Source organism: Monopterus albus, unplaced genomic scaffold (assembly GCF_001952655.1).
Source record: "Monopterus albus unplaced genomic scaffold, M_albus_1.0 scaffold318.1, whole genome shotgun sequence".
NCBI lineage: Eukaryota > Metazoa > Chordata > Actinopteri > Synbranchiformes > Synbranchidae > Monopterus > Monopterus albus.
Window position 1 is genome coordinate 44,746 of NW_018128198.1, and position 24,116 is coordinate 68,861.

Genomic DNA, 24,116 nt, shown 5'->3' on the forward strand with positions numbered 1-24,116 from the left:
GCAGCCCCAAAGTCCCTACAATTTGACTGTCTAAAAGTTTCCAGAAAGCACAAAACCATGAAAATCCTCCACTGAGGCAACTCAAAGAAGCACAGATACCTTTATGTAAGACAAACCCATACTTAGTGAAGAACGTGATCACGATCATTCTACCTATATCTTATCAAATTTTAAATTAGTCAGTCAAGATTTTGACTCATAAAAGCCAAAAATTAATTTTAGTTGACTGCCTAAAGATTTATCTTTTGCACACTCATTCCACTTTCTCTATCAGCGAACTACAATATTTAACATATGCATCCTCTGCTGCCGTTATTGTGAGCTACAGATCTTGCTGATGGCAGCATAGGATTTCCTTCAGTTGCACAACTGGTGGGAAACGAAGACAAACTGTGTCAAAGACATGCAGCGCTGCAGTACTGAAGGAGCAGAGGGAACATGCCCACATGAGCTCAGACAGTAATTTCATGAGTATATAAACTCTGTGCCTTTACATGACTCGGATGTGGAATTTGTATGGAATGAAAGCAAAACAGAGGAAAGGTGAAGAACAACAGGCCTATTCCAAGAAGTACTATATGTTATCTGACAACTTTGGTGCCTAAAGTTACACACTCATACATGTATGTCTGCTCTGGGAACAATGCCAATGACTCAAACACAAAAGGTGAGTAAGAACACTTACAAGACATTGTGTGGCAGACGCTGGGCCAGTACTGTCCGCTGTCTCTCTTCAGCCATACCCGAATCATCCTGTGGAGTTAAACCATGACATTTGCTTGACCGAGAGCACTCATGGTATCTGATGTGCAATGCTAAATTCTTAATGTGTAGCTTTTTCCAGTCACTCTGGTTTAAAAAGTGGGCTAGTTTTACTTTGAAATGCTTTAATTAATATCAACAAGGCAAAACACACCCAGTGTCACTTTCTCTGGGCTCACCCCAGACTCCTAATTGTGACATTCAACACTGTCCCCCACACAACAACAGCAGGAACTAAAATGAACTGTCACCAAAATAGGTCTTATAGCTCTATAAGTTGTAATTTAATGATAATTACACCAGTATTAATGCTAGCTTTTGTTTAAATGTCACTGATTTGGAGAAGGAAATTAACCTGTTTTCAAACAAGTTTCTCTGTTGATGTGGAGGAATTACAGTTTCATGCACACTGAAATGTAATGTCACACCTCTCACTGTCTACACGTTCCCAAGAATAAGCACCACTCCAGCAGGATCCTCATTTTATTTGGTTCTACATGTGCATGTGAGCAAATATTTCCTCTAATGACGCTATAAAGGAGCAGAACGAGGTCCAGTATAACTGACGGTCCCCTTTGCAATCTCCATTACAAGGCTTACACCAGTAGGAGAGATATTGGCTTGTGAGTGAAATTTAGTTGATGAAATCATCTTACTACAGCACAAATGGTTTTAAAATAATAATGTAGCCTCTGTTTTCCCAGTTTGTAGGTCACTAAAGAGATGGTTAGTTCATATTTTCAACATTTTATGAGGATCCCAGGATATTCCAGGAGACAGTCCAGGGTCAGGGCTATGAATCACACAGCTTTGTTACACAACATTAAAAAGAAAGCCATAAAGGAAAATGTAGATATAACGGGTGCATTAACTGAGGTTAGACATAAATAACCTTTACACATACTGAGGCTCCCACCCACCCTCACTGCACTTGCAGATAGTACACAGTTTTGGCAAGTAAACACAAAGACACACACATGCAGGTGAAAAAACTGGGAGAGTGAGAATAGAAACCACAGGACAAAGTGGAAAAACTCGCTCTAGTAAACTGATCATAAACCTGACCCTGTTAAACCCACTGACTTGTCAGCTGACACTTTTATAGAAATGTTATAAACGACTGGACTGTTTCGACACACAAACGGCTTTGGGATGACCAGTTAACCCAGACGGTGACATGAGCTCAATTAAACACTAACATGAAATATATGATTAGAGGCTAAACGAGGCAGAAGGTTAACCGACGTAGGCTCTAGCCACCGTGAAGCACACACATTACCTGTCCTCCGACACGGTGATAACGCCGTCTTCTTTGGGGATGATGACCGCGGTGCTCACAATCTCTTGGAAAGCCTCGAGTTTGCTCAGAAGACATGGCTTTCGAGCCTGCGGGCGGGGGCGATTCGGTCGCCATAGAGTCGGGGTACGCAAACCTCCGTCTTCAATTCTGGTGCCGGGAAACATAACCTACCCAGGTCGGGTAGCGGAGCCTCGGCTAGGAGCTACCAGCTACGTGAGGCACGTAGTACACAGTGTTGTGACGGCAAGCCAGAGGTGTTGACAGTCAGCTGACAACAAACTCCCGCCTACAGCCACACGTAGAGCACTTCCTCCTAACAAAATAAGACTAACCGAGTTTTGTTGCTATATTTTCAAAATAAAAGCTCCCTGAAGTTCAACAAAGTTTCATAATTTTCATAATTAATGGTTCAAATAGAGTCTCAAAAGAAGGCATTACTAACAGATAACAGTAGTGAAAGAAGCACTCAGATCCTTTGCTAAATTAAACGTTTCAATAGTACAATGAAAAAATAAACACTCTGCTAGCCTACAAGTAGAAATCTTGCATTTAAAATGTTACTTCAGTAAAAGCACAAAAGTATTAGCATTAGGATCAACTGATGTTACCAGCACATATTTGGAGTTAATTTATGATGACAGTGGGACATCTAATTATGTCTTAAGAGCAATAAATAAATAAGGAATCTAAATTTGAGATAAAACCATAAATCACAGCCAAAACCTTCTAATGTAGACATGAAAGCAAGCCTACGTTCAGACTGTTTCAAAGGTGTGAAGAAATGCAGCTCTCCCCATTCATGTCTATGCGGGATTGTGTTCACAGCAGCCGGCACCAGTACTGCAGGGGGCTCTGGCAAAACGACGCAGCCCAACCAAACATTGGGCGAGAAGCGGGGAACACCCTGGAAAGGACTAGGTTGTGTTTTGGTCAATTTTATTTTATCCAAAGTAGGCCTATTATCGTTAAAAAAGTTCATGGATGTTACCTATTGAGGTGATTAAGTGTTTAGATACCATCAGCAAACACAACAACGTAACACGTTATATGGCAACAAGTAGAGAACAATTATTTCCGGTCACATTTTGACTGGACTTCAGAACAAAGGTCAAAAAGTAGTGAGTGAATGTGTTCTTTGGGGATTTTTAAGGTCCACATTTTTTAAGCAACAACAGCAAAATGTAGAAATAAGGACATTATTTTAAAATTGTTACATTTGTAACACAAATTTGGAAACATAGCCTATGAAATAACTGCAAATTTGTTTGAACATTTGAAGGTGTTAAACGGAAGTGTTGAAAATTATAACAGGCATATTTCACTGTTTGCGGACAAAACAAGGACTCGTTGACAATAACTGGTAGATTAATTAGTGATGAAGCTAATCTGTAGTTACAGCTCTAAAATGTAGGCAAATTGTTTTCTGTTATTACTTTCCACTACCAACTGTCAGAACATATTATATAATCAACTGGCACACTGGCAATAAGGTCAATACAATGGATGCACAATTTTGCCACTTAACTCTATTACACCATTCACATGAACAATTTTATTCTGAAATAGCTGTTAGTGACACGCCGGAAACTGAACTGTTGTGTTTATCTTGCTCCAGAGAGCTCTGTCAAACAAGCGGCAAAGGCCTTCCTCCTCTTATCTATAACCAGCTACTGGATGGTTTGCTCTCATTTCTGCGGAAGTGATGATATCTTCCACGGGGCTACAGTATGCAAATTGTATTGCACAATCGTGCACGTTTGGCTGAGTGTCATATGGCAGTAGCCGGAGTGGACCCAATCAGTCAGAAGGATATGAAGCCTGTTGGAAACAAAAAGAAATATATGTGTATAGTAAATTACTTAAGGCATACACATAACTATAAATCATGTTTGTGCAAAGCCAAAATTCATCGTAGGCTATAGAAGTAGACTATACCTACTACTTCACTTATTAAAATTCTTTTCAAAAGAAAAGTTTTGATTTCTTAATTTCTTCCTAAGGATTAATATTATTGAACACGTAAAAAAGAAAGACAAAAGTAAAGCGACCTTAGAGATGTAGTGTGTGTGAGCTACTCCCTTGCAGCGAGTATTCAGCTAAACCTGTTTTCCTTTAGATCCTTTCGCAGAAAGGGCTGTCTTTATTTGGTCAGCACATGAAAAACAAGTGCCACTCTTCCAGCTAATTGTTTGTGTATAGCTTGGTACATGTTTCACTGCTTTTTATTGGACAATGACTATCTTTGCCTTCTGTTTTCTCTCTATATCTTCAACGATTGTCTTTGACAGTAGCCCACGCCCGTGTTTAGGATGAAGTAAATGTTGATTATGTAATCAGCCTTCAGGACAGACACAGGCCCATTTCTACATAATATCTGCTCAAACAACTACCGTAATGGTCCGGAAAAGAATGTCTCTCCAAATGTGATGTATTTTCATATATATAACAGCATGTACAGAATATTTTTCTCGCATTCCCGCCTTTCAGACAAACAAGCATGCGCAGAAGACACTCAACTTTAGCCTTATTTGGATATGGTAATGAGTGGCTTCAGATAGCCAATCGCGAGCGAGTTTTTGGTGCACGTGACGGTAAAAGACCGCTTGGTAGGCGGGGTCAGGCGTGGAGCTTAGGTTAAAACCAGTGGACAAGCCAAAGCGCATTCAGTGTAGGGAGAAGCAGGGACTTGATGTGAGGGGGAACTTTCTTACTATGAAACTTAGGAATAGTTGCAAAATATTGTAAAAATTATCAAAATCCCTCGTGAATCAATAACCTGCCCCTAGGGATTGAGGTTTTTAGTTTAGTTTGCCCGGAAAGGGCTTCTATACTCACTATTCTTACACTTTTTTGAAAGAATGTGTGAGACAGACAGTTAGCCAGCTAGCTAGTTAGCTGGGAGGTGATACAGGCGGCAGGAGAACAAAAGATTTTTTTGCGTTTTGACCGGTTGTACTGACACCAAGTCCATGCAGAACGTGTCATTACCATCACAATGCCCGTTTTACTTTTTCTGATAGACACGTCCGCTTCAATGAACCAGCGCACCCATCTGGGCACTACCTATCTGGACATAGCAAAAGGCGCTGTTGAGACTTTTATGAAGGTACTGTAACCACGGGACACATTAATTTTGGGAGATCCCGAGCGGGATTGCGGTTCAGATCATCACTGTACTGTTGCAGTCTCGCCTGTCAAAACTGATCTCTCAATAACCGTAAATAATTCTCTACTATTTCCACAGCTCAGAGGGAGAGATCCTGCAAGCCGAGGGGACCGGTATATGTTGGTAAATTTTGAAGACGTTCCGTTCGGGATAAAGGTAGAGTTTATTTTCGGGTCATGTCCAGCTTTACATTAGGCAGAATGATTGTCCTTCCATCGCTCCTACACGTTGTGATCACTACATCAATTGTGCAGAGAAAATCTTCAGGAGGAGCTTTCATACCCCTTTTAAAACATGGCCGACATTTTGTTTCAGTGTGAGCAGCAAGGAACTCTGGGTGTTATTTATACAGCGATGTGATATATGGGGGGAGTCGGAGAGGGGGAGGAGGGGGAGCAGGGGGTGGGAGGGGGTGACAGACTAGCCTACTTTACTTGTTTAGACCAAATTGCCACTTTATTCACGGCACACACGGCGACTTTGCCACGTTGTAGTTAATGGTCCCAGGCTGGTCGCACTACGGATCAAGGTCTTAGCTGCGGTGCTGTCAAAGCTTTGGTTTGGGGAAATAGGAGGCGACCTATATAGATGATTATTAATTTAATTTAATTTAATGAATAGTAATAAAAACACAAGTTACTACTACTTCTGCAGTTGTTTTCTGGTGTTCACAACAGTGGGGTAGTTGTCCAGCTTTATGTATGTTATTGACCTAATGTTTTGTTTTTGTCTTTTAAGGCCGGATGGAAAGAGAGCCATGCCACATTCATGACAGAGTTAAGGAACCTTCAAGCAACTGGACTTACAACTATTGGCCAGTCCTTGAGGACCGCTTTTGATTTACTCAATCTCAATAGATTAGTGACTGGAATAGACAACTATGGACAGGTATGTCATACTGAAGAGGCAGAGAGAAAGTCAGGTCATTTAAAAACTTGGTATGATGAGGTGCTGTATGCCCCCCCCTCCACCCCCTTCACCCACTCCAAACTCCCCTAGCCCCAGTCTTACAAGCATCAACCACCTGCATACTGTGTGACCCAACACACTTTCAGTCATCAAACATAACAACAGCAACATGCCTAAAAAACAGGACCAACTTATCTTCAGTAACTTATTGATTTTTGTTTGTGCTTTGAAAATATTGATTACTTTTTGCTAATATTTTTAGCCATATAGAGATTAAAGTTGGTTATTAGCTTGGAAATGTTAGGGGCCCAGAAATACGTGATGTATTTAAAATGTGAGGGCCTCTTACATCCTTAAACTCTGCACAGACACGTAGTGAAGTTAATATTTTATGAAGTAGACATAGCTAAAACAATTGCACTCTAAATCTGACCATGTGCATTTAATCTGACCTTTATAAGGGTTATAATGTTAAGAGTTTTGAAGAGGTGTTTAACTTAATGGTCAGTTTGTATTGTATTACACATTACGTGTCTCTGATATTTAGTCTAGCCTCATTAACATAAAGGTAGTGGACAAAATATTCAGAACAACTGCTGTCATCAGAACAGCTTTCAAAGCTTCTCCACAATAGTCAAAACAAAAACAGCATTGTAACCTTCATAAAAGCAGAATTTATTTCAGGACTGCTGAGTTATACGATTAGTTTAAATTAGAAGCGTCTAATAAGTTGTTACTTAGTATAGTCTCTAGCTTCATAGAGGACATTTAAAATCTTTTTATTACAATTTAGATTTAAAAATACCTGGCGTTCTGTGCCTCAAGCTTTCTGGTTTATTTGTACTGAGATATAAACGGTGTACAGTATGGTCTTGTAACTGGGACTATTTTTTCCCTAAGTTACCAGCAAACAGATTTTTCTGACAAGTTAAATATTTTGATAAAGTTGAGTTGAGTTGATAACAAAATTTTGAATGCTAAGATATTCAGGGGAAAGCTTTACAATGTGAGACCAGTAAAGCAAGTCGAAGAAGAAAGTCACTTTAAAGTGGAATTTACATAAATTTTATTGTGCAACTTGCCCTCCAGATGAACAGCAGAGGAGGTTTGATTCACAGCTTAAAGCCCACAACAACGTAAAACTCACTGGGACTGAATTCAGTCCACAAAGTCTGTAACCAGTTCATTGTTACTAGTCCAGTCCTTAATGACATCACCAGTTTTGTGTCTGTAGTCAAATTTCTAGTTTAGTGAAATTGAAAGTAAAATTGATGTCTCTTGGGTGGCATGGTGGTGCAGTGGTTAGTGCTGTCACCTCACAACAAGAAGGTTCTGGGTTTGAGCCCCAGCTGACCTGGTGGATTTCTGTGTGGAGTCTGTGTGGTTCTCTCCGGGTATTCCAGCTTCCTCCCACAGTCCAAAGACATGCAGCTTAGGTTGACTGGTGAAACTAAATCCCCCGTAGGAGTGAGTGTGGTTGTTTGTCTGTCTCTAATTGTCTGTGATAGACTGGCGACCTGTCCAGGGTGTGCCCTGCCTCTCACCCAGTGTCAGCTGTGATAGGCTTCAGCTCTCCGTGACCCTCTTCGGGTTAAGGGGTATAGGTAATGGTTGGCTGGATGAACTGATGTCTCTCATGTCAGCCTAACAACTTCTCTGCAACACATTAAAAAGTCTTGCTTCATCCTGCTACATACCTCAGCATGCAACACAAAACGACCAGAGCGGCTTGATTTAGCTTGCAGGAGATGTACACATCACCCTGTAAGGTTCTCTTGTCTTCTTTCCAGTGTTTTAAAGTGAGGTGCAGTTTTCTGCCAGGAGAACAGAACAGTTCAAATGTCTCGTCCATACTCACTTTGACTGCTATGTGAACCGCATGCTTATGGTTGATTATAGGATCTGGATGTCTGTTTTCCAGTATGGAGATAATGGAGGTAAGTCGGTACAATAGGAGCAAATTAATGTTTAACTAGCATTTCCTTGGTAGCAAATGGAAGATTCCTTCCATTCAGCGTAATGCTGCACACAGCATACATAATGCATGTCTGACACTCTGACACTCGCAGTGTGAATGTCAAGTACCAGCCCTGCTGGCAGATACATCATGGACACAAGCACGTGAACACAAACAGCACATGCAAAGGGCAAGGTTACTGTGCCCTGTGCTGGTCACTGGTGACCTGTAATGACAGGGTTATTTGGCAATAACTATAATTTAATGACCAGTTCTCTCTGCTTGTTCGGTTTCACGACTAGTAGATCGGGTTCAGAATAGAGGGCACACTCCCTTCATCCCCAGTTTGACTTTGACCTCATAACCAATATTGCATTTATTGGAAATGACTATATTTTACAAGGGAAAGCTTAAAATAGAAGCCCCAGATTGTCATATTTGATGACTGGAAACATATTTGGCTTTTTAACTTAACATTTATCTATTTTTGATGATGCTTACACTAGTGCATCACATCTGTTTTGAAACGATTTTTGTTGCTTTTCTTCCTGTATGTGAAGCTTAAAGAGAAATAGGACATGTGTGTTAATTTGTTTATGAGCAGACCAAGTGGTTAACTGAACGTGAGAGCCACACTAACACTGATATCAGTGCCCATAATAATATGATAAAAGCAGGCAATGGACAGAATTATCTGAATCTCTGTCAGTTCAAGTTAACAGACAGAACCTTCTGATGTGGAGCTCTTTTCTTTGGTCAGTCAAACCTGACAGAGGCTTCACTTCACCAGCTCTCTGATGACTGTACACCCTTTCTCTTGTGTGGTTTTCAATCTTAGCTTGCTTCAGCAGCTGTAAATCAAAGCCAAACCTAAGTAATGCAGTAGCTTGTGTTTTACTGGCTTTATACTTGATGTGCCCTGTGTAATAACTCTGTATCAGCCACTTCTCTGTTCGGTTTAACTTATAAAGAAAAGTCGGCTTTGATTTTTCCACCCTGATGTTCCTAAGTGCTCAAGGTATAAGATGTTCACTGGGGTAGAGAGCTAGACAGAGAGAAGACAAAAGGGAATACGCCTGTGGGGGAGTTAATATTGCCTTGTAGTGCTTCTTTTTACAGTAACAAAGAGCCCTCCAGGTTGCCAGGGATCTGTGATGACACTTCCCCGGGAGATGAAGAGGGGTGGAGGTAGAGAGGCAGCCACTCAGCAGATGATCTTGACACTCATCAGTTTCATTAAGAGAGCAGTGAAAGAGCAGGAGAATAAGAGGACAGGAAAGGATGAGAATGAGGCAGTGATATGGCTGGTGTTTGGTTGTAAGTCAACATGTCAGTGGGGGTGATAAACAAGGCTATCATGGATTTTGTCAGCCTGACACTGTTGGCAGTTCCTGCTGCTTCAGATGGATTTGACCGTAGCTGACTGCATAGATAGATGTACATGTTTGTTTTAAATGTGTCTTAAATGATAAATCGATATTTTTCTGTTGACCGTCTAATTGGGCTTCTAGTTTCAGCTCTACATATGGTAAGGCTGATCTCTAATGGACAAGACTGTGGTGGCAGAGCTGGCTATATCATCAATATAGACAAATGATGTCTCTCTAAATTCAGTAGCTGTATTTTTTTTTTAGCTCTCTTATAAACATCACCTAATTGTACAGCATCAGTAAAAACTAGCCTCATGTTAGCCTCATCCCTTTCTCATTAGAATGCTGAGAAAGTACCTCATATAAGGGGATTTTGGGCAGGTTGTCATGGATACCTGCAGTACAGTGGATCTTGGTTAGTATCCTGCTCTATTTACTTTGGGCTGTAACTGGACAGATCCATCATTCAGCAGAAACCAAAGCCTACAGGTAAAGTCCAAATGGGTCCACTTCCATTAATAATTGCTCCAGAACAGGGTGGCCTTTATGAAGCCTGCATGATGCTGTAGGGAGGTCTAGCATGCTGACTGTTTGCTAACAGGACTGGTCCCACTGCGTTGAGGTTTTGCATTTAATTTAAGTTAAAATATGGCAACTGTGAGATCCCACAGGACTGATGCATAGTGATGAATGCAGTGCTGCTCCAGTTTTATTTGATCAGTGTGGAGTGCTGATGTCATGAAATATTGTGGGGTCTAGCACAAATAAAGTTTGAGTTAAATCCTGGGGTTATGTAGTCTGCCCCTGTGGAGTGGACAATCCAGATACACACTCCAGATTACTTCTTTTTTATCTACCTAACAGTAAGTTAAATGTGTTCATTTATTCCTCAGACATTTAAGTGCCATAAATATAAAAGTGCTAAATTCCAATATGAATTTTGCTCCTGGCTTTTATAAGCACACTAAATTTTTTTTAGGTTGACACGCTGCTTTTGTCTGCTCTTATTCTTTAGTTTTTAAATTAACTGCATATATATCTTTTTTTTTTTTATCTCTCTGCAGGGAAGGAATCCCTTTTTCCTGGAACCAGCCATCATAATCGCCATCACCGACGGCAACAAGTTGACCAGCAGTGGTGGAGTCCAAGACGAGGTCAGCCAACATCTCCACAGAGGGGCCCCAGCCAATCAGTAGCGCTTTCTGCTTGGTTGCATTACAATATTTTAACATTTCTGCATTGAATGGGAAAGTGTGTCCAAACTTCTGGCCCATCATAACGTTGTCGAACCTACACACATTGTTGTCACGTCTGCTTCTCTGTCTCCTCCTCCATTGTCCAGCTCCAGCTGCCTCTGACCACCCCACTGCCTGGTAGCGAGCTGACCAAGGAGCCCTTCCGCTGGGACCAGCGCCTATTTGCTCTGGTGTTGCGGATCCCTGGCAGCGCTTCGGTGGAGCCTGAACCCCTTGGAGGGGTCCCGCCTGACGATTCTCCCATCACTCCCATGTGTGAGGTCACTGGAGGTAGGTGGGCTGATAACAGGCTGCTGTTTGGTTAATGTAAAATGTCTTGTAGAGTGCATTGTTTAAAGGAGCACGTCACATATGTAGAAGTAGTTCTCAGCATCTGTTAACACTGTAAAATTGGTGGGGTTCCCCTTTAATGAAAGATTCATTTGAGCAGTTGTTTTTTTTTCTTGGAATTGTACGAGCCAGTTTGGTGCTTCGCTCACAGCAGGGACTATAGTCAGGATATCTCAGCCTCTGCTGCTTCTATTTTGATCATGCTTCCTTTAGTCTGTCTCTTATAAATCTTCAGACTTTACAGAGAAGCAGTAGAAAATCACTAGAATTTAAATACAGTGACACCATTATGGAAATACCCTGAGCACACTTTGGGTATGTCTCAGTTCCCTTAATTGCAACTGCATTTCCTTCATTTGTGTCTTTTCTTTGCTTGTATTTTGTTTCTGTATGATAAATAGAAACATGCCCCTATAACCCAGATTCAGCCTGTAGCCCCTACACTTTCAAATATTACAAACAATCTAAAATGCTAAGAAAACCAACTCATTTTACTTAATTTTATTTAGAGGTCTTTGTGTCGGCAGCATTTATAAATGATTAAAGTTTGCTGTATGTCTTTCTAAACAGAAGGCATTAAACTCTTATTTTGGAAAAACATCAAAGACCTATTCCTCTTGGGAGTTACACAGGCCTAATTTCTGCAGCAGAACCTTGTGGAACATGCTGGGACAAGCTCAAAGTCTTCATAATGGCAGATCGAAATAGCTGTTTGTTGAATGCGAGCACAGTCGATGAATCATCTCTGTCAATACAAAGATGTCTTGGCAGATGTTTTTCACTTCAGCAAGGGCCAGTCTATATCCTGGCTCAGCACCATCTTGCTCTAAAGTTAGAGCTTCTTGTGTTATTGTCAGTGGAACCCGAACAACCCAGTACAAACACGGCGCCATGTTTTAACTGCTGAGCAGCTCAGTTGTGGAGGAGTGCACAATCTAGAAAGCCTAGATCTTCACACCTGGCCCAGGGTTGAAACTATCTTTGTCCCACTCATACACTCATCTTAATACTTTCAGGCTGGTGATTTCGATTTGTAATCCCACTCGCCTGTAGAACAAGACGAACCCTGGCTGCCTGCCTGCGAGTTTTAAAGAACATCACTTACAGAAGTATACTTTTATCTGTCCCTCTTGAATGTCTCCAGTCCTTGTGCTGCCTGGTTGTGGAAACAGCTGGCAGGAGGAACAAACCAGAATGATGCTTATGGCAGGTTAAGATTCACACACACAAAGGACAAAGCACACCAAAGCTCTGTAGCAGTCAGTGGTGCTGAATGCAGAACATGATGCAGCTCCATTGTCACTGACAGTCTACAGTAAATGCTGCCTGTCCATTTCTGCTGATAAAAGACAAAGCCACTGCCTTTTGAAATGAGTGAGTGAATGGATGCATAACAAGGTCACTGGAGGTGATGTTGGAGGCAGTAAATGGCTAGAAAGTGAAATAAAGAACTAATCAGTTGTAGCTTTGTAAGATGGTGTGTCTGATTCCCGGCCTGTGCTTTTTCTGGCGTTTACTGCCCCGACTGAATAAACTAAAGCAAATTCAGCGCTTTAGAGCTTCATTTTATGCAAATATACTTTTTTGCATGTATTTTGAACAGGTACAACCCATTAAGGATGAGCACAATGTCAAGTAGAGAGCACTTGAATTTGCACCGTATAATCAGACACTGCAGTGTCTTAACTGAAACTACGAGCATCCACATGTAAATAGTATCAGGTGTTTTCTGTCAGGACTGTGCTGTGGTTTGACTTCTGTCAGCTCGCACTATTTTTCATCTGGCTTTAAGTGAAATTGCAGTGGTTCTAGTGAAACATCTGGATTTGTTAGACTTGTGTAAAACAAGTAGTTATATAGCTAAACAAGTAGAGCTGGAAATTGGCATCTAGTCCAAATCTAATTAATTTGATTTGATTCTACTGAAATTTGGATAAATACCAAAAGAAATGTCAAAGAGCTTCTCAGAAATGCTTGATGCTTCTCCTTGAAACTTAATTTTTTTTTTGCTTTTGATTCTGCAAGAAACTAGTTATGTATGTGACCTTTTTGCAAAAATAACCTTTTGTGTCTGTTGTAATAACTTCATTTCGACAATGCAGACATTTTACCCATTGTGCACCTCTCACTTCACTGTTTTGACAAGTAACTACAGTCTACATATAACATTTAACTAAGCTAAGCTGACATAATTTAAACTGTACAATAATTTAAAAAAGGCAGAGATGCAATGCTAATGTATAATCCGTGTGGCTAAAGGTGAGTTTTTGTTTGTAAATGTAAAGTTATTTGTACCTTTTTGCTTTCTCGGTACTGGCTCTGTTAACTATGGATAGAACAGTGTGTAATTACTGACGGCATGCAATGTGAAAGTGGCCGTTCAATGTGACAGACCCACAAAGAATCGCTCTAGTTCACCTCAGCTCCCTGGAGCCTTTGAGCCTCTTTTAGGTCATTACTTTCTTTTTATGCTTTATTAACGGTTTGATTGAATCTTAACCCTGTTCCAGCAGCAGGCAGCTGTTTAGCAAACAAGTTTTAATGAACTCACTCTACACAACCCTCCCAGCGCCAAACAGCAGACAGTGGAATATGTAGCAGCTTAAAAGTTGGGTATTTTTCTCAATATCTTGAGGTTAAAAAGAGGGAATGCTGGATTAATTATCATCAAATGGTCTCAAATACACATCTCCAGTTGAATGATAATATTTCACAAAGTCTAGATGTGTAAATAAGCAGGTGTTTCCTAGCATGTTAGCAGCAGCATAGGCAGGTAGGTAGGTAGGTAGGACTTTATTGATCCCACAATGGGGAAATTCCTGTGTCCCAGCAGCAACAAAACACCATAAGAGCAAACACCACACATACAGTATAGAAGACAAAATCTAGTATTCAAGAGATCAAGAAATCAAGGACAAGAATATTAAAAGTAAAGTGAAAATGTGTAAGATGTTTTCAGCGTGATCCTGCTGCCCCCATGTGGCCAAAAATATAAACAAACGCAGCTTCAAAACTGTAGAAAATTAAACCACTATAGATCAACAAGTGGATACTTAATCCAAATTTGACTGTCTAAAGGTCCAGCCCCAGATGTTTTCTGGGTATATACTCGTATACATGTGTGTGCTTGTTGCAGGACGTTCCTACAGTGTGTTCTCACAGCGTATGTTGAACCAGTGTCTTGAGTCTCTGGTGCAGAAGATTCAGAGTGGAGTGGTGATAAACTTTGAGAAGACGGGGCCTGACCCGCCTCCCCTAGAGGGTAAGAGACGCCTCTGTTTGTTTCAATGAAGTTTATTCCTGACTTTATTTCTGGGAAAAGAAGACCTTGTTGACATGGGCTGCATTGCATCAGTTTGATTAATAGAGGAGCTGTTTGCTCTCGTACTCACTGCCTTTAATTCCCCTCTGCAAGCTTTTCTTTTCTGTTGATGATAAACAGCTGGTGGATGTCACTGTTTAAACCCCATACCTTGTATTTTAACTGCCTTGGCACTGTTACAGTTTAACAAAACCATTTTTATCATTCTGTATCTCACAAACACTTTCTTGTGTGAGCTGCTCTTGGTTGTCTTACCAGTAAAATAATCCTCCTCTGTATGCATGTGGACAGATGCTCCAGCTGAGGTAGTGAAGTCTGGTCCACAGCCTTGGCATTGCTGCCACAAGCTGATCTATGTCCGACCCAATCCTAAAACCGGTGTCCCCATTGGACACTGGCCTATTCCTGAGGCCTTCTGGCCGGACCAGAACTCCCCTACATTGGTAAGAAACTTGGAGTAATCAATAAAACTAAATCACAGTAGAAGACTTGTATTTTTTTGTACATTTGTATTAGCTGTCACTTTCTCTCATAAGCTAGAGCAACAGCAGAATCATCCTAAAAGTATATGGCTAAAAGTATATCTATATTGGCTAGAGTTAAAAATATCGTGGATTGGAAGTCACTCCATATTCTTTACTGTTCCTTGTTTGTACCGTATTTGGACTATTGTGTTGAGTGTTGGGGAAATACATATAAAAGTGCATTATGGCCATTATTTATATTGCAAAAACGGGCCATTAGAATTGTTTATGGACTTGGTTATAGGGATCATACGAATTCATCCTTTGCACTATCAGGTTTTTGAAAATTTTTTGATTTAGTAGAATATAAATCTGCTGTATTTATGTATAAAGTTAGATATAATTTGGTGCCAAGTGGTATTCGGGGTTTGTTTGCTGATCGAGAGGGTGGTTATGGATTGAGGGGCCACTTAAATTTAAAAACTCAGGTTATACGTACAACTAGGAAAAGTTTTTGTATATCTGTGTGTGGGGTAAAATTATGGAATAGATTAGGTGATGATTTAAAAAAATGTATAAGTGTAAAACAATTTAAGAATAAATATAAAAAGGTCTGCATAGCTAGGTATTGGACACAGGAAGTGTAATGATGTTATCATGATATTATTGGTATGTTTTTGGGTGGGATATGAATAATTTATTGTATATAATTTGGTTATTAATTGTGTAATTGTGATTTCTGGTTAGAAGGAAAGCAGTGATTCAGGGCCGCGGGAATGGGGGGGGGGGTTTCTCTGGTTGTTTTGAGGTATATATTGATCATGATTTCTTTTCCCTTATCTGTTTTATTATATGCTTGGAATACATAAATAAATAAAAACAGCAGAATCATCCTAAAGTTAAACAAAACTTGACAGTGAATGAGTGTTGCCATTACTGTGTTTTAACATGTACTGTAACTTCATGTACCAGCCCCCCCGCTCAGCCCACCCCCACATACGTTTCTCCTGTCTGGACGCTGAGCCCATGGTGATAGACAAAGTGCCCTTTGACAAGTATGAGCTGGAGCCTTCGCCACTCACGCAGTACATTTTGGAAAGGAAGTCCCCGCACATCTGCTGGCAGGTACGGTGCCATCACAAACACAGTGTACTGTAAAACAACATTTGATGACAAAGGACTTCTACATTAAAGCTGAAATCCATAGTTCTTTTACTTTTGGTGGTTTGATAATTTAATTTTGTCACATAGCTGCATGCTTATTGTGATATTCCACCATATTTGGTTGAATTATTAGAGAAAGTGACTGAGTGTCTGTAATGTGGGCAATAATAAATGAGTGAATGAGAAAGTGATTTCTGACTCCAAACATGTTGACATGTTAAATGTCACATATCGTATGTTTAAGCTAATGTGGTGTGCTAGAATGTGTTATTATTATATTAATATCATTACTTTTGTAAAGTGTGTGATAACATGCTAACTCAAGGTATGATAACATTAGCACAACAACATGCTAATGTAAATGTTTGGCTCAAAGCTGAGCTTGACTGAACACTAGTTAAAATCATTAGGTATCATGATCAGCCAGGTTGATTGTCTGACAGAGGTTAGAGGTGAAGGCATTAGTTTAAAAATGACGGAGGGAACCTTTTGAAGTGCAGCTTTGCTTTTTAAGGGTTTTGTAATACATGATACACATAGTGTATATACACAAGGTGTATCAGTTACTCACTAATGACTTTGATGCATGTAAATTCATATTTTTATCCATAACTTCATGCAACATGTTTTTGTTTGCTATCATCACCAGACATTCATTCATTTTCCTCTCTGTCTTTTAGGTGTTTGTGTGTAACAGTGCCAAGTACAGTGACCTGGGCCAACCGTTTGGCTACTTAAAGGCCAGCACAGCGCTGAACTGTGTCAACCTGTTTGTGATGCCCTACAACTACCCTGTGATTCTGCCACTTCTGGGTAAGACTTGTGGATCCATACCACATTTGGGATTATCTCTCATTTATACTGTCACTTTATGTGACACCTGTACTAATGTGTTCTGTCATGTTAATGCTGTTTGTCATTCATTTTCTCCACATTCCTCAGCACCTGTAGCTAAATATGCACTGTTATAATATCAGAATTATTACCAGTTAAGTCAGAAAATAGAATTAATCTCTTAAAAATGTGAAATTACTCTCTTGTGTAAATTATATCACAGAAGGCTTTGGTATATCTGTTTTTTTAACATACGCTGTGCAGAATGAAAGTCAATACCTGTTTTTGATTGATTTTTTTTTTTCTTGCTTTATTGTAGACGACTTGATTAAAGTGCACAAGTTCAAGCCAACTCTCAAATGGCGGCAGTCTTTTGAGAACTACCTGAAGACCATGCCTCCATATTATATCGGGGTCAGTGGACTTGGTATCATTCTTTAGCTCATTATGTTTTGTTTCTTTTGATTGATGCACTAAAAAACCATAAATGATGCTGCACTGGTCTTACTGTTGCTGTCTTTTCACAGTCGTTGAGGAAAGCTCTGAGAATCATGGGAGCGCCGAACCTGCTGGCCGAGAACATGGAGTACGGCCTGAGCTACAGCGTGGTCTCCTACCTGAAGAAGCTCAGTCAACAGGTTTGTTGTTGAGCTCTGGTGTCTTTTCATGTTCGGGCACACATAGCAGAAAATCTGTTCTGGGTTTATGTGTAAAAGAAATACACACCAAATCATGTCTGTACAGTGTTAATCTGTACCAGCAGATTCTTAGTCTTTATTTATTCTGTGATTATATATTTGTTGATTTCTTTCATCAAGGTCTTTATTTATTATTTCTGAGACTTTAAAACAAAATCAAACACTAAAGCATTGGCATTTTTTTAAATTTTGATCACTGAAAAAATCTATTTTTACTTTACTGTTGCATTTCCAGTCAAAAATTGAGTACGACCGCTTGATTGCCTCAGTTGGTAAGAAGCCACCATCAGAGACCGGAATCCAGGTGCGGTGGAGGGGTGGAGGTATATCTCTGGCCCAGCGCAGGGACTTCATCCAGCAGCTGCAGAGTCTCACAGGAGATGCCCCGGCTCTGCCCATGGAGCTCAACCCCAAAGAGTTTCAAGGCTTTCATCTGGCACTGCTCAACAAGGTAAGGATAGATTATTGGGAATGTTTATGGGAATACATAGCTTTAATAAGCAAGAGCTATTCAGTCATGATTATACACTTCAGGATTGCCTTTTACTGATGTCCACTGGGCTGCATTTACTGTCATTTTGATATTCAGCATGAGTAGTTCCCTGTTCATGTCTCACTGTTACCCACTGCCTGCCCTGGCTTGCTCCTCAGGGCTTTATTCAGATGTTTTATGTAGTTTGGGTGATTGGTTGTGGTATTTGAAAAATGGTTGACTCTCTCATATTTTATTTCCACTCTGTTCTAGCCAAAGTGTGACAGTATTTCACCAGAAAACGACCAACCTTCCTGACTGGAAGGGAGGCCCCAGTTCCCCATTCCTTTCTTTACAGTTTACAGACACCCTCTACCTTTAAGATTAGACTTAAGACGTTCCTTTTTGATAAAGCTTATAGTTAAGGGCTGGATCAGGTGACCCTGAGCCTTCCCTTAGTTATGCTGCTATAGGCCTAGGCTGCTGGGGGGCCCCATGATGCTCTGAGTTTCTTTCCCCTCCCCTCCTGCTCTCTCTCTCCCGTAGTGTGTCCTCTCTCTCTCCCTGTACCTTTCTGCAGGTTGCCCTGGCCCTGGAGCTCTATGTCTCTGACGAGCAGTCACCGGCCACATCGACCTGATCAGTGTTTGATTGTTGTGTCTTGTTGCTTTTCTTCTTTTGTCTCTCCTCTATCCACTCACCCCAACCGGTCGAGGCAGAAGGCCGCCCACCAAGAGCCGGGGTCTGTCGGAGGTTTCTTCCGTTAACGGGAGTTTTTCCTCCCCACTGTCGCCAAGTGCTTGCTCAAGGGGGATTTGTTGGGTTTTCCCTATGTAATAATATTGATAACAGTAAGGTCTAGACCTTAGTTTGTAAAGTGTCCTGAGATGACTTTTGTTGTGATTTGGCGCTATACAAATAAAATTTGAATAGATTTGATTTGATTTGACAGTCTCCGCTGTCTCCATCAGGGCCTGAAACCTCAGAGCTTTAGGAATCCCTACGACATCCCTCGCAGCCACTTGCTGGACCAGCTCACTCGAATGAGGAGGAACCTGCTCAACACCACTGTCTGTAATCTCAGAGGGCAGGACTCAGGTAAGTCACTGTGCTGGTTTTGTTCATAAGCGTGCTCTGTTACATCTGCAGCGGCACCCAGAAATGATGTCAGGTGTGAACTTTAACCCCTGACTCAAGTGTTTTGTCTGGTGAGAATTGTTCTTCAAAAACTGTAGATTTCTCCCTTCATGTTGGTGAATGTCCATGTCCCATGTCCAGACCAGCTCCACAGTGTTCCAGTTGCCCAGATGGGCAACTACCAGGATTTCCTCAAAGCTGCCCCTCAGCCTCTTCGAGATGTGGACCCCGAGCAGCCAAAACGTCTGCACACATTCGGCAACCCCTTCAAACTGGACAAGAAGGTAGCTCTCACTGGCTTATATCAACGCTAACCCAGATCCTCTCTCCTGAGTAACAGACCAATGAAAATTACTGGGTGAGAAACACATAGGCTAAATTGGCCTTTGTGCTTTAACTTTCTCATCCTTCTCTCAGGGAATGATGATCGATGAGGCCGATGAGTTTGTGACTGGTCCTCAGAACAAAGGCAAGCGACCAGGAGACAACAACAACAACATGCAGGGTGGAGGTCCCAAGAGACGCCGCTGCATGTCACCTCTACTCCGCATGGGCAGGGCCTACACCCCTCCAGTAACGCCCCCTGCCAGCCCTCGACCTACAGGTTGGACTGATGTGCATGATGCATACAGGACTATTTCAAACATTATTCACTTCTTAGTTCTAATTATTGGTCGGTTCAAACTTTTGGTGACTTCAGTTAAAACTAGTTCGTTAGGCTCCTTCCATAGGTTTTAGTTGTGGAACATACTGCAGTGCACCATCATCTCCAGATCCACAAAGACATGCAGCTGTTTCCACAGACTAAGTAGGCTGAGTACCTCTCCCCATGACAAGAAAACGCATCTTGATGTGTAAAATTGGTGGCATTTCCCTTTAATGGAAGCTGTTTAAAAATCAGTATCACTGGTGTTCGATGTTCTGGGAGCTCATACAGATTGGCAGGGTATGAACTCCTTCATGAAGACTGACGAGCATCTGTCATCAGCGTGTCACGTGACAAATAACAAAATAAACAACTGCTGATGTGTTTTTCTTCCCCTACAGACATGGGCATGAACAACGGCGCACCTGATCCAGACTTGATCATCAACCACCTGAATCAGAACCACTACGACTCAGACTCGGAGGCAGATCATCCCTCGGGGCCCGACGACCACCAGGAGAACCATGCAGCCTCTGATCCCCAGGACTTCCGGCACAGGGACGAGGAGGAGAACAGGCGGCCCCGGGAGGGTGAGCTGTTGCTGGGAAGCGACGGCGGAGTGGAGATGGTGCTGGTGGACAACCAGCCGCCTCGCTACCTGACACCTGCAGCTCTGAAGAAGCACATTCACAATGAGACGATGAAGGTCAACAATGAACTGAGGGTGCTCATCACCAAGGAGATCAGAAAACCTGGCAGACGTATGTAGAATAATCACAGTGCAAGGCAAAATAAAAGGAACAGCTGACATGTGGGGCTGGAAGGTGGTAGATATTCTTTGATGCTACAGGCACTATGGTCCCTGGATTTGGTATCAGTATGAAAGTGATCGCTGTGGATTTAATTTGGTGCATCTTTTAAAACCCTTTATGTTTTCAGTGTATGGCAAAGGAAGTTATGGATTAATTAGTGTACAGTAGATGCACAAGTCCCTGCTTGAAATAGTAACACAAATGTGAAAAATGACAAAATATAAACATCCTTTAAGTAAGGAAGTAATCAGAACATTTGATCAAATAAGAGTTGACCGAAATCTGTAGTGACATTTTACAGTTAGTTAAATGTCTTGATGTTTTCTGGTGGGAAAAACAATGTAATGAAGTCACTGTTTCCATATTATGTCTTAACAAACCTTTGGTATTTTTGTGTTGCAGTTTGTTGTTAGTTATTGGTCAGTACCTTCACCAGTGCCATTATGTTTGTGATAAACTACCATCAGCTAGGCTTCAGTCAACCAACTCAATTGATAATAATAAAGTAATTAAATTGTTTACCAATGTATTAAGCCCAAATTTAAAACATCCTCTTAAATGTGAGGATTTGTCATATTTCCCTGTTTTATGTCATTTTAATATCTTAAATATCTCTGGGTTTGGGCCTCTTAATCAGACAAAACAAGTAGTTAGGGGATGTCACTACTTTTTACATCAGTCAGTGAAACAAATACTCGAGATCAAAGCTGTCATTAGTCGGAGATCTAAAACAAATCACCTTGATAATCACACTTTTTATGAGAAGGAACTGTGTTACTGTATGTTATTGGTCATTGGCATTCTTCTGTTGGTAGAGAACTGGATTAAGGGCTTCACCTGTCCACGAAGCACCGCGATAAGAAACTCATTAATCCACAATCACTTGCTTATCCTGTTTCAGACTATGAGAAGATCTTCCTCCTCCTGAAGGATATCCAGGGCACACTGGACACTCGGCTCATCTTCCTCCAAAACATCATTAAAGAGGCGGCCAGGTATGCAGTTCAACTCTCCTCTCACATCACCACAGCACTGTCATTACCCTTCTGTCTCACTTGGTCCTCCCTTCTCAACTTTCTCCATGTGAAGAGTTAAAGTGGCAAGAAAACCTGTGCAAACACTGAAATTAAACCTGTTTTAATGGTCAGTAAATGTGATGTGATCATAATCTTAGTCACAAGTACAGACAAACACAATGCACATAAGATAAAAACACAGAAACAAGTGTGTCCTTATTGAACACACCACCCGTTAAATATTCACAGTGTAGCTGGGAAAGTTGTCTTATCTATGAAACCACAGCACTAAATAGTCTCCACTGGCACTGTGGACTGATGACTGCCTAAACTCTGTCATCCATCCCACCTTCGTGCACATCAATGATTTTTGATTAGAAGTCTCCTGAGACCTTCTGAGGTTTGTTTCACATCAGCAGAGTCTTCTTGTATTTTTATAAGTTGCTCTAAGTCATACCTGTAATCTTGTTTCATTGACTTGACTCCAGGTTTGCAAACTCCACTTAGTGTTTGTTGATGTCATGAATCTAGAGGTTCACACACTGTCTACAGCGTAACCTGTGAAAGTTTCACTGACGTATTCACTTTGGATAAGAGCAACACAATGATGTGTGTATTATAGTTGAAGCAGATTGTTTATTATAGTAACTTTGTTGTCATTTGCTCTTGGCAAAGGTTCAAGAAGCGCGTTCTCATTGAGCAGCTGGAAAACCTCCTGGAAGAGATCCACAGCAGATCCAATAACATGAACCATGTAGACACGCTCTGAAGCTCATTCCCAAACTGAACTTACTGATAATGACCCAGACAAAAACCCCTTCTTGTACCGGCACCCCACAGAGACGAAGGCAGCATCCAGCTCTCAGACCACCACTTTTAGTGTTGGTCGCGTTGGTTTACACTCAGTATAAACTAATGGCAGTGTTGACTCTGGATGATGTGATATCCAGCATGGGGAGTGAGGAGGTGTTTTATCGCTGCAGGTGAGGTGTTTGCCTATGCAGTGAGATTTTGGGCCTGTGTGCTGCTGCTTTCCAGTCTGTGGAACTATCCCTTCAGTTATTCTCCTCCTCGGATCAAGATTTTCTTCTTTTAAGTGACAAATGAGCGAACAATCTCTCAAATGGGAGGTAGGACGAACGAGGGAGGGCAGGACATTTCAGTGTAACATTCAGTCACGGATGTGTGATAATGCAACAGCCTGACAATGTGTGAAAGGTTCAGGTTGTGTGCGCATGTTCGGCCAACTCAGGGTCAAACAGGATCCGGTGGAGACACTCACGAAACACTTTTCTCTCCTCATGCCTTTTCAGTCATTAACCTCTGTTTTCATTTTAGGTCTTGTATATGATTTTGGCTTTTGTGGGAGGATGAGTACCTGTCGTTTTTACACTCCACTCACTGAAGCGCTCCAGAGCTGTGCTCCGGGGCTGTGCTCTCAAATGGGTGTGAATATGAATTTGTCAACTTGTGCTTCAAATCAAGCCTTGATTTTCTTAGCTTCTGGTTTACCTACCAGAACAACAATTAATATGACTGAGGAGTAACTTTAGAATTAACGTCTGCAGGTTCTCAGAGAGAGCAACACAAAGTAAAGTCCTTTTGAACGGTGCAGCATCATTGGTTACAAATGCTGAAATACAGGGACAAACAAGCTCAGGAACTGATACTAATGCATCATAATCAGCAATAACGTTGAAGCTACGTTTACCCACTGCTCATTTTAATCTTTATTTAGCCTGAAACAGCTGATATGCAACACAAACTGTTGTCCCCTTCAGCGTTGATGAACTGAGGTTTCAGAAGCCAGCTTGTCCCAACAGGCTGTCTGCTGCCAAATGACTCAACCCTGCCCCTAAAAACCACCCCCATCCCCTCCCTCCCTCCCTCCCCCTGGGCATGAATCTCAAACCAACTTCTTGTCACTTAACCGTGAATGCACTTGTGTAAATTTGAGAATGTTTATTTAATGTAATTTAAAAAAACTAACTAGGTGGCTAGGGCGGTTCAGTTTCTCTCAAATATACACAAATAATCTGAATCACGATCTGGAGTTCAAGAGTTGATTTCTGATTCAGAGGGCAGCCCTTTTCCGTTCCCTCCTTCCTTGGACCGGGACCAAAATCTGCCATACTTGTCTTGGTTTGTGAAGAGGCTGCTACCAAAAGAGTATTTTGAATACACTGTAGAGATGTAAATAATCCTAGAGCACTATTTAAAGAGAATGTTCAGTGAAAAATTGCCTTTTTTGTATTTCCATGAATAAAGTTTCTATTTTACACTGTGAAGCACCGTGTAAATAAAGTGGTCTGTAAAGATGTGATTCGGTTTTTGTCTGGTAAATTTAATGACAGTACATCAGATCTCAGAGGCTTTTTTTCCCCCAATACTGGAAGAAAGAACCAAAACAACCTGAGAGTAAAAACATCCATCCATTTTCCTCCGCTTATCCGGGACTGGGTCACGGGGGCAGCAGTCAAAGATGCCCAGACTTCCCTCTC

At 41.3% G+C, this 24,116-nt stretch overlaps 2 protein-coding genes across 3 annotated transcripts in view; one reads left to right on the plus strand and one right to left on the minus strand.

Moving 5' to 3' along the window:
- wdfy2 (WD repeat and FYVE domain containing 2) overlaps positions 1–2,160 on the minus strand; it is a gene marked incomplete at its 5' end in the record, with an annotated part of 14,192 nt that extends 12,032 nt beyond the window's left edge. Inside the window, 2 exons of the mRNA XM_020623995.1 lie at positions 676–753; positions 2,042–2,160. Coding sequence (XP_020479651.1) covers positions 676–753; positions 2,042–2,160 — 197 coding nt within the window. The remainder of the gene's footprint in view (positions 1–675; positions 754–2,041) is intronic.
- Positions 2,161–4,743: 2,583 nt separating this feature from the next.
- ints6 (integrator complex subunit 6) lies at positions 4,744–23,938 on the plus strand. 2 transcript variants are annotated; one of them, XM_020623980.1, is made up of 18 exons: positions 4,744–5,168; positions 5,307–5,384; positions 5,967–6,116; positions 10,529–10,618; positions 10,807–10,990; positions 14,187–14,312; positions 14,664–14,815; positions 15,809–15,961; positions 16,681–16,813; positions 17,154–17,248; positions 17,362–17,472; positions 17,768–17,983; positions 18,976–19,102; positions 19,283–19,425; positions 19,559–19,745; positions 20,189–20,548; positions 21,501–21,594; positions 22,291–23,938. In XM_020623980.1, the coding sequence occupies exons 1-18, from the start codon at positions 5,058–5,060 to the stop codon at positions 22,382–22,384; spliced, it is 2,604 nt and encodes an 867-aa protein (XP_020479636.1). In that variant the 5' UTR covers positions 4,744–5,057; the 3' UTR covers positions 22,385–23,938. The 2 variants fall into 2 exon arrangements, with proteins under 2 accessions (XP_020479636.1, XP_020479637.1); XM_020623981.1 differs by lacking the exons at positions 14,187–14,312; positions 14,664–14,815; positions 15,809–15,961; ... (8 more) ...; positions 21,501–21,594; positions 22,291–23,938 and adding an exon at positions 12,104–12,371.
- Positions 23,939–24,116: the final 178 nt, after the last annotated feature.

Coding starts and splice junctions, on each gene's coding strand:
- ints6 (XM_020623980.1), top strand. CDS start 5,058: ATGCCCGTTTTACTTTTTCTGATAGACACGTCCGCTTCAATGAACCAG. Junction 19,103..19,282: donor TCTCAGAGGGCAGGACTCAG/GTAAGTCACTGT, acceptor TCCCATGTCCAG/ACCAGCTCCACAGTGTTCCA. Junction 21,595..22,290: donor ATCATTAAAGAGGCGGCCAG/GTATGCAGTTCA, acceptor CTCTTGGCAAAG/GTTCAAGAAGCGCGTTCTCA.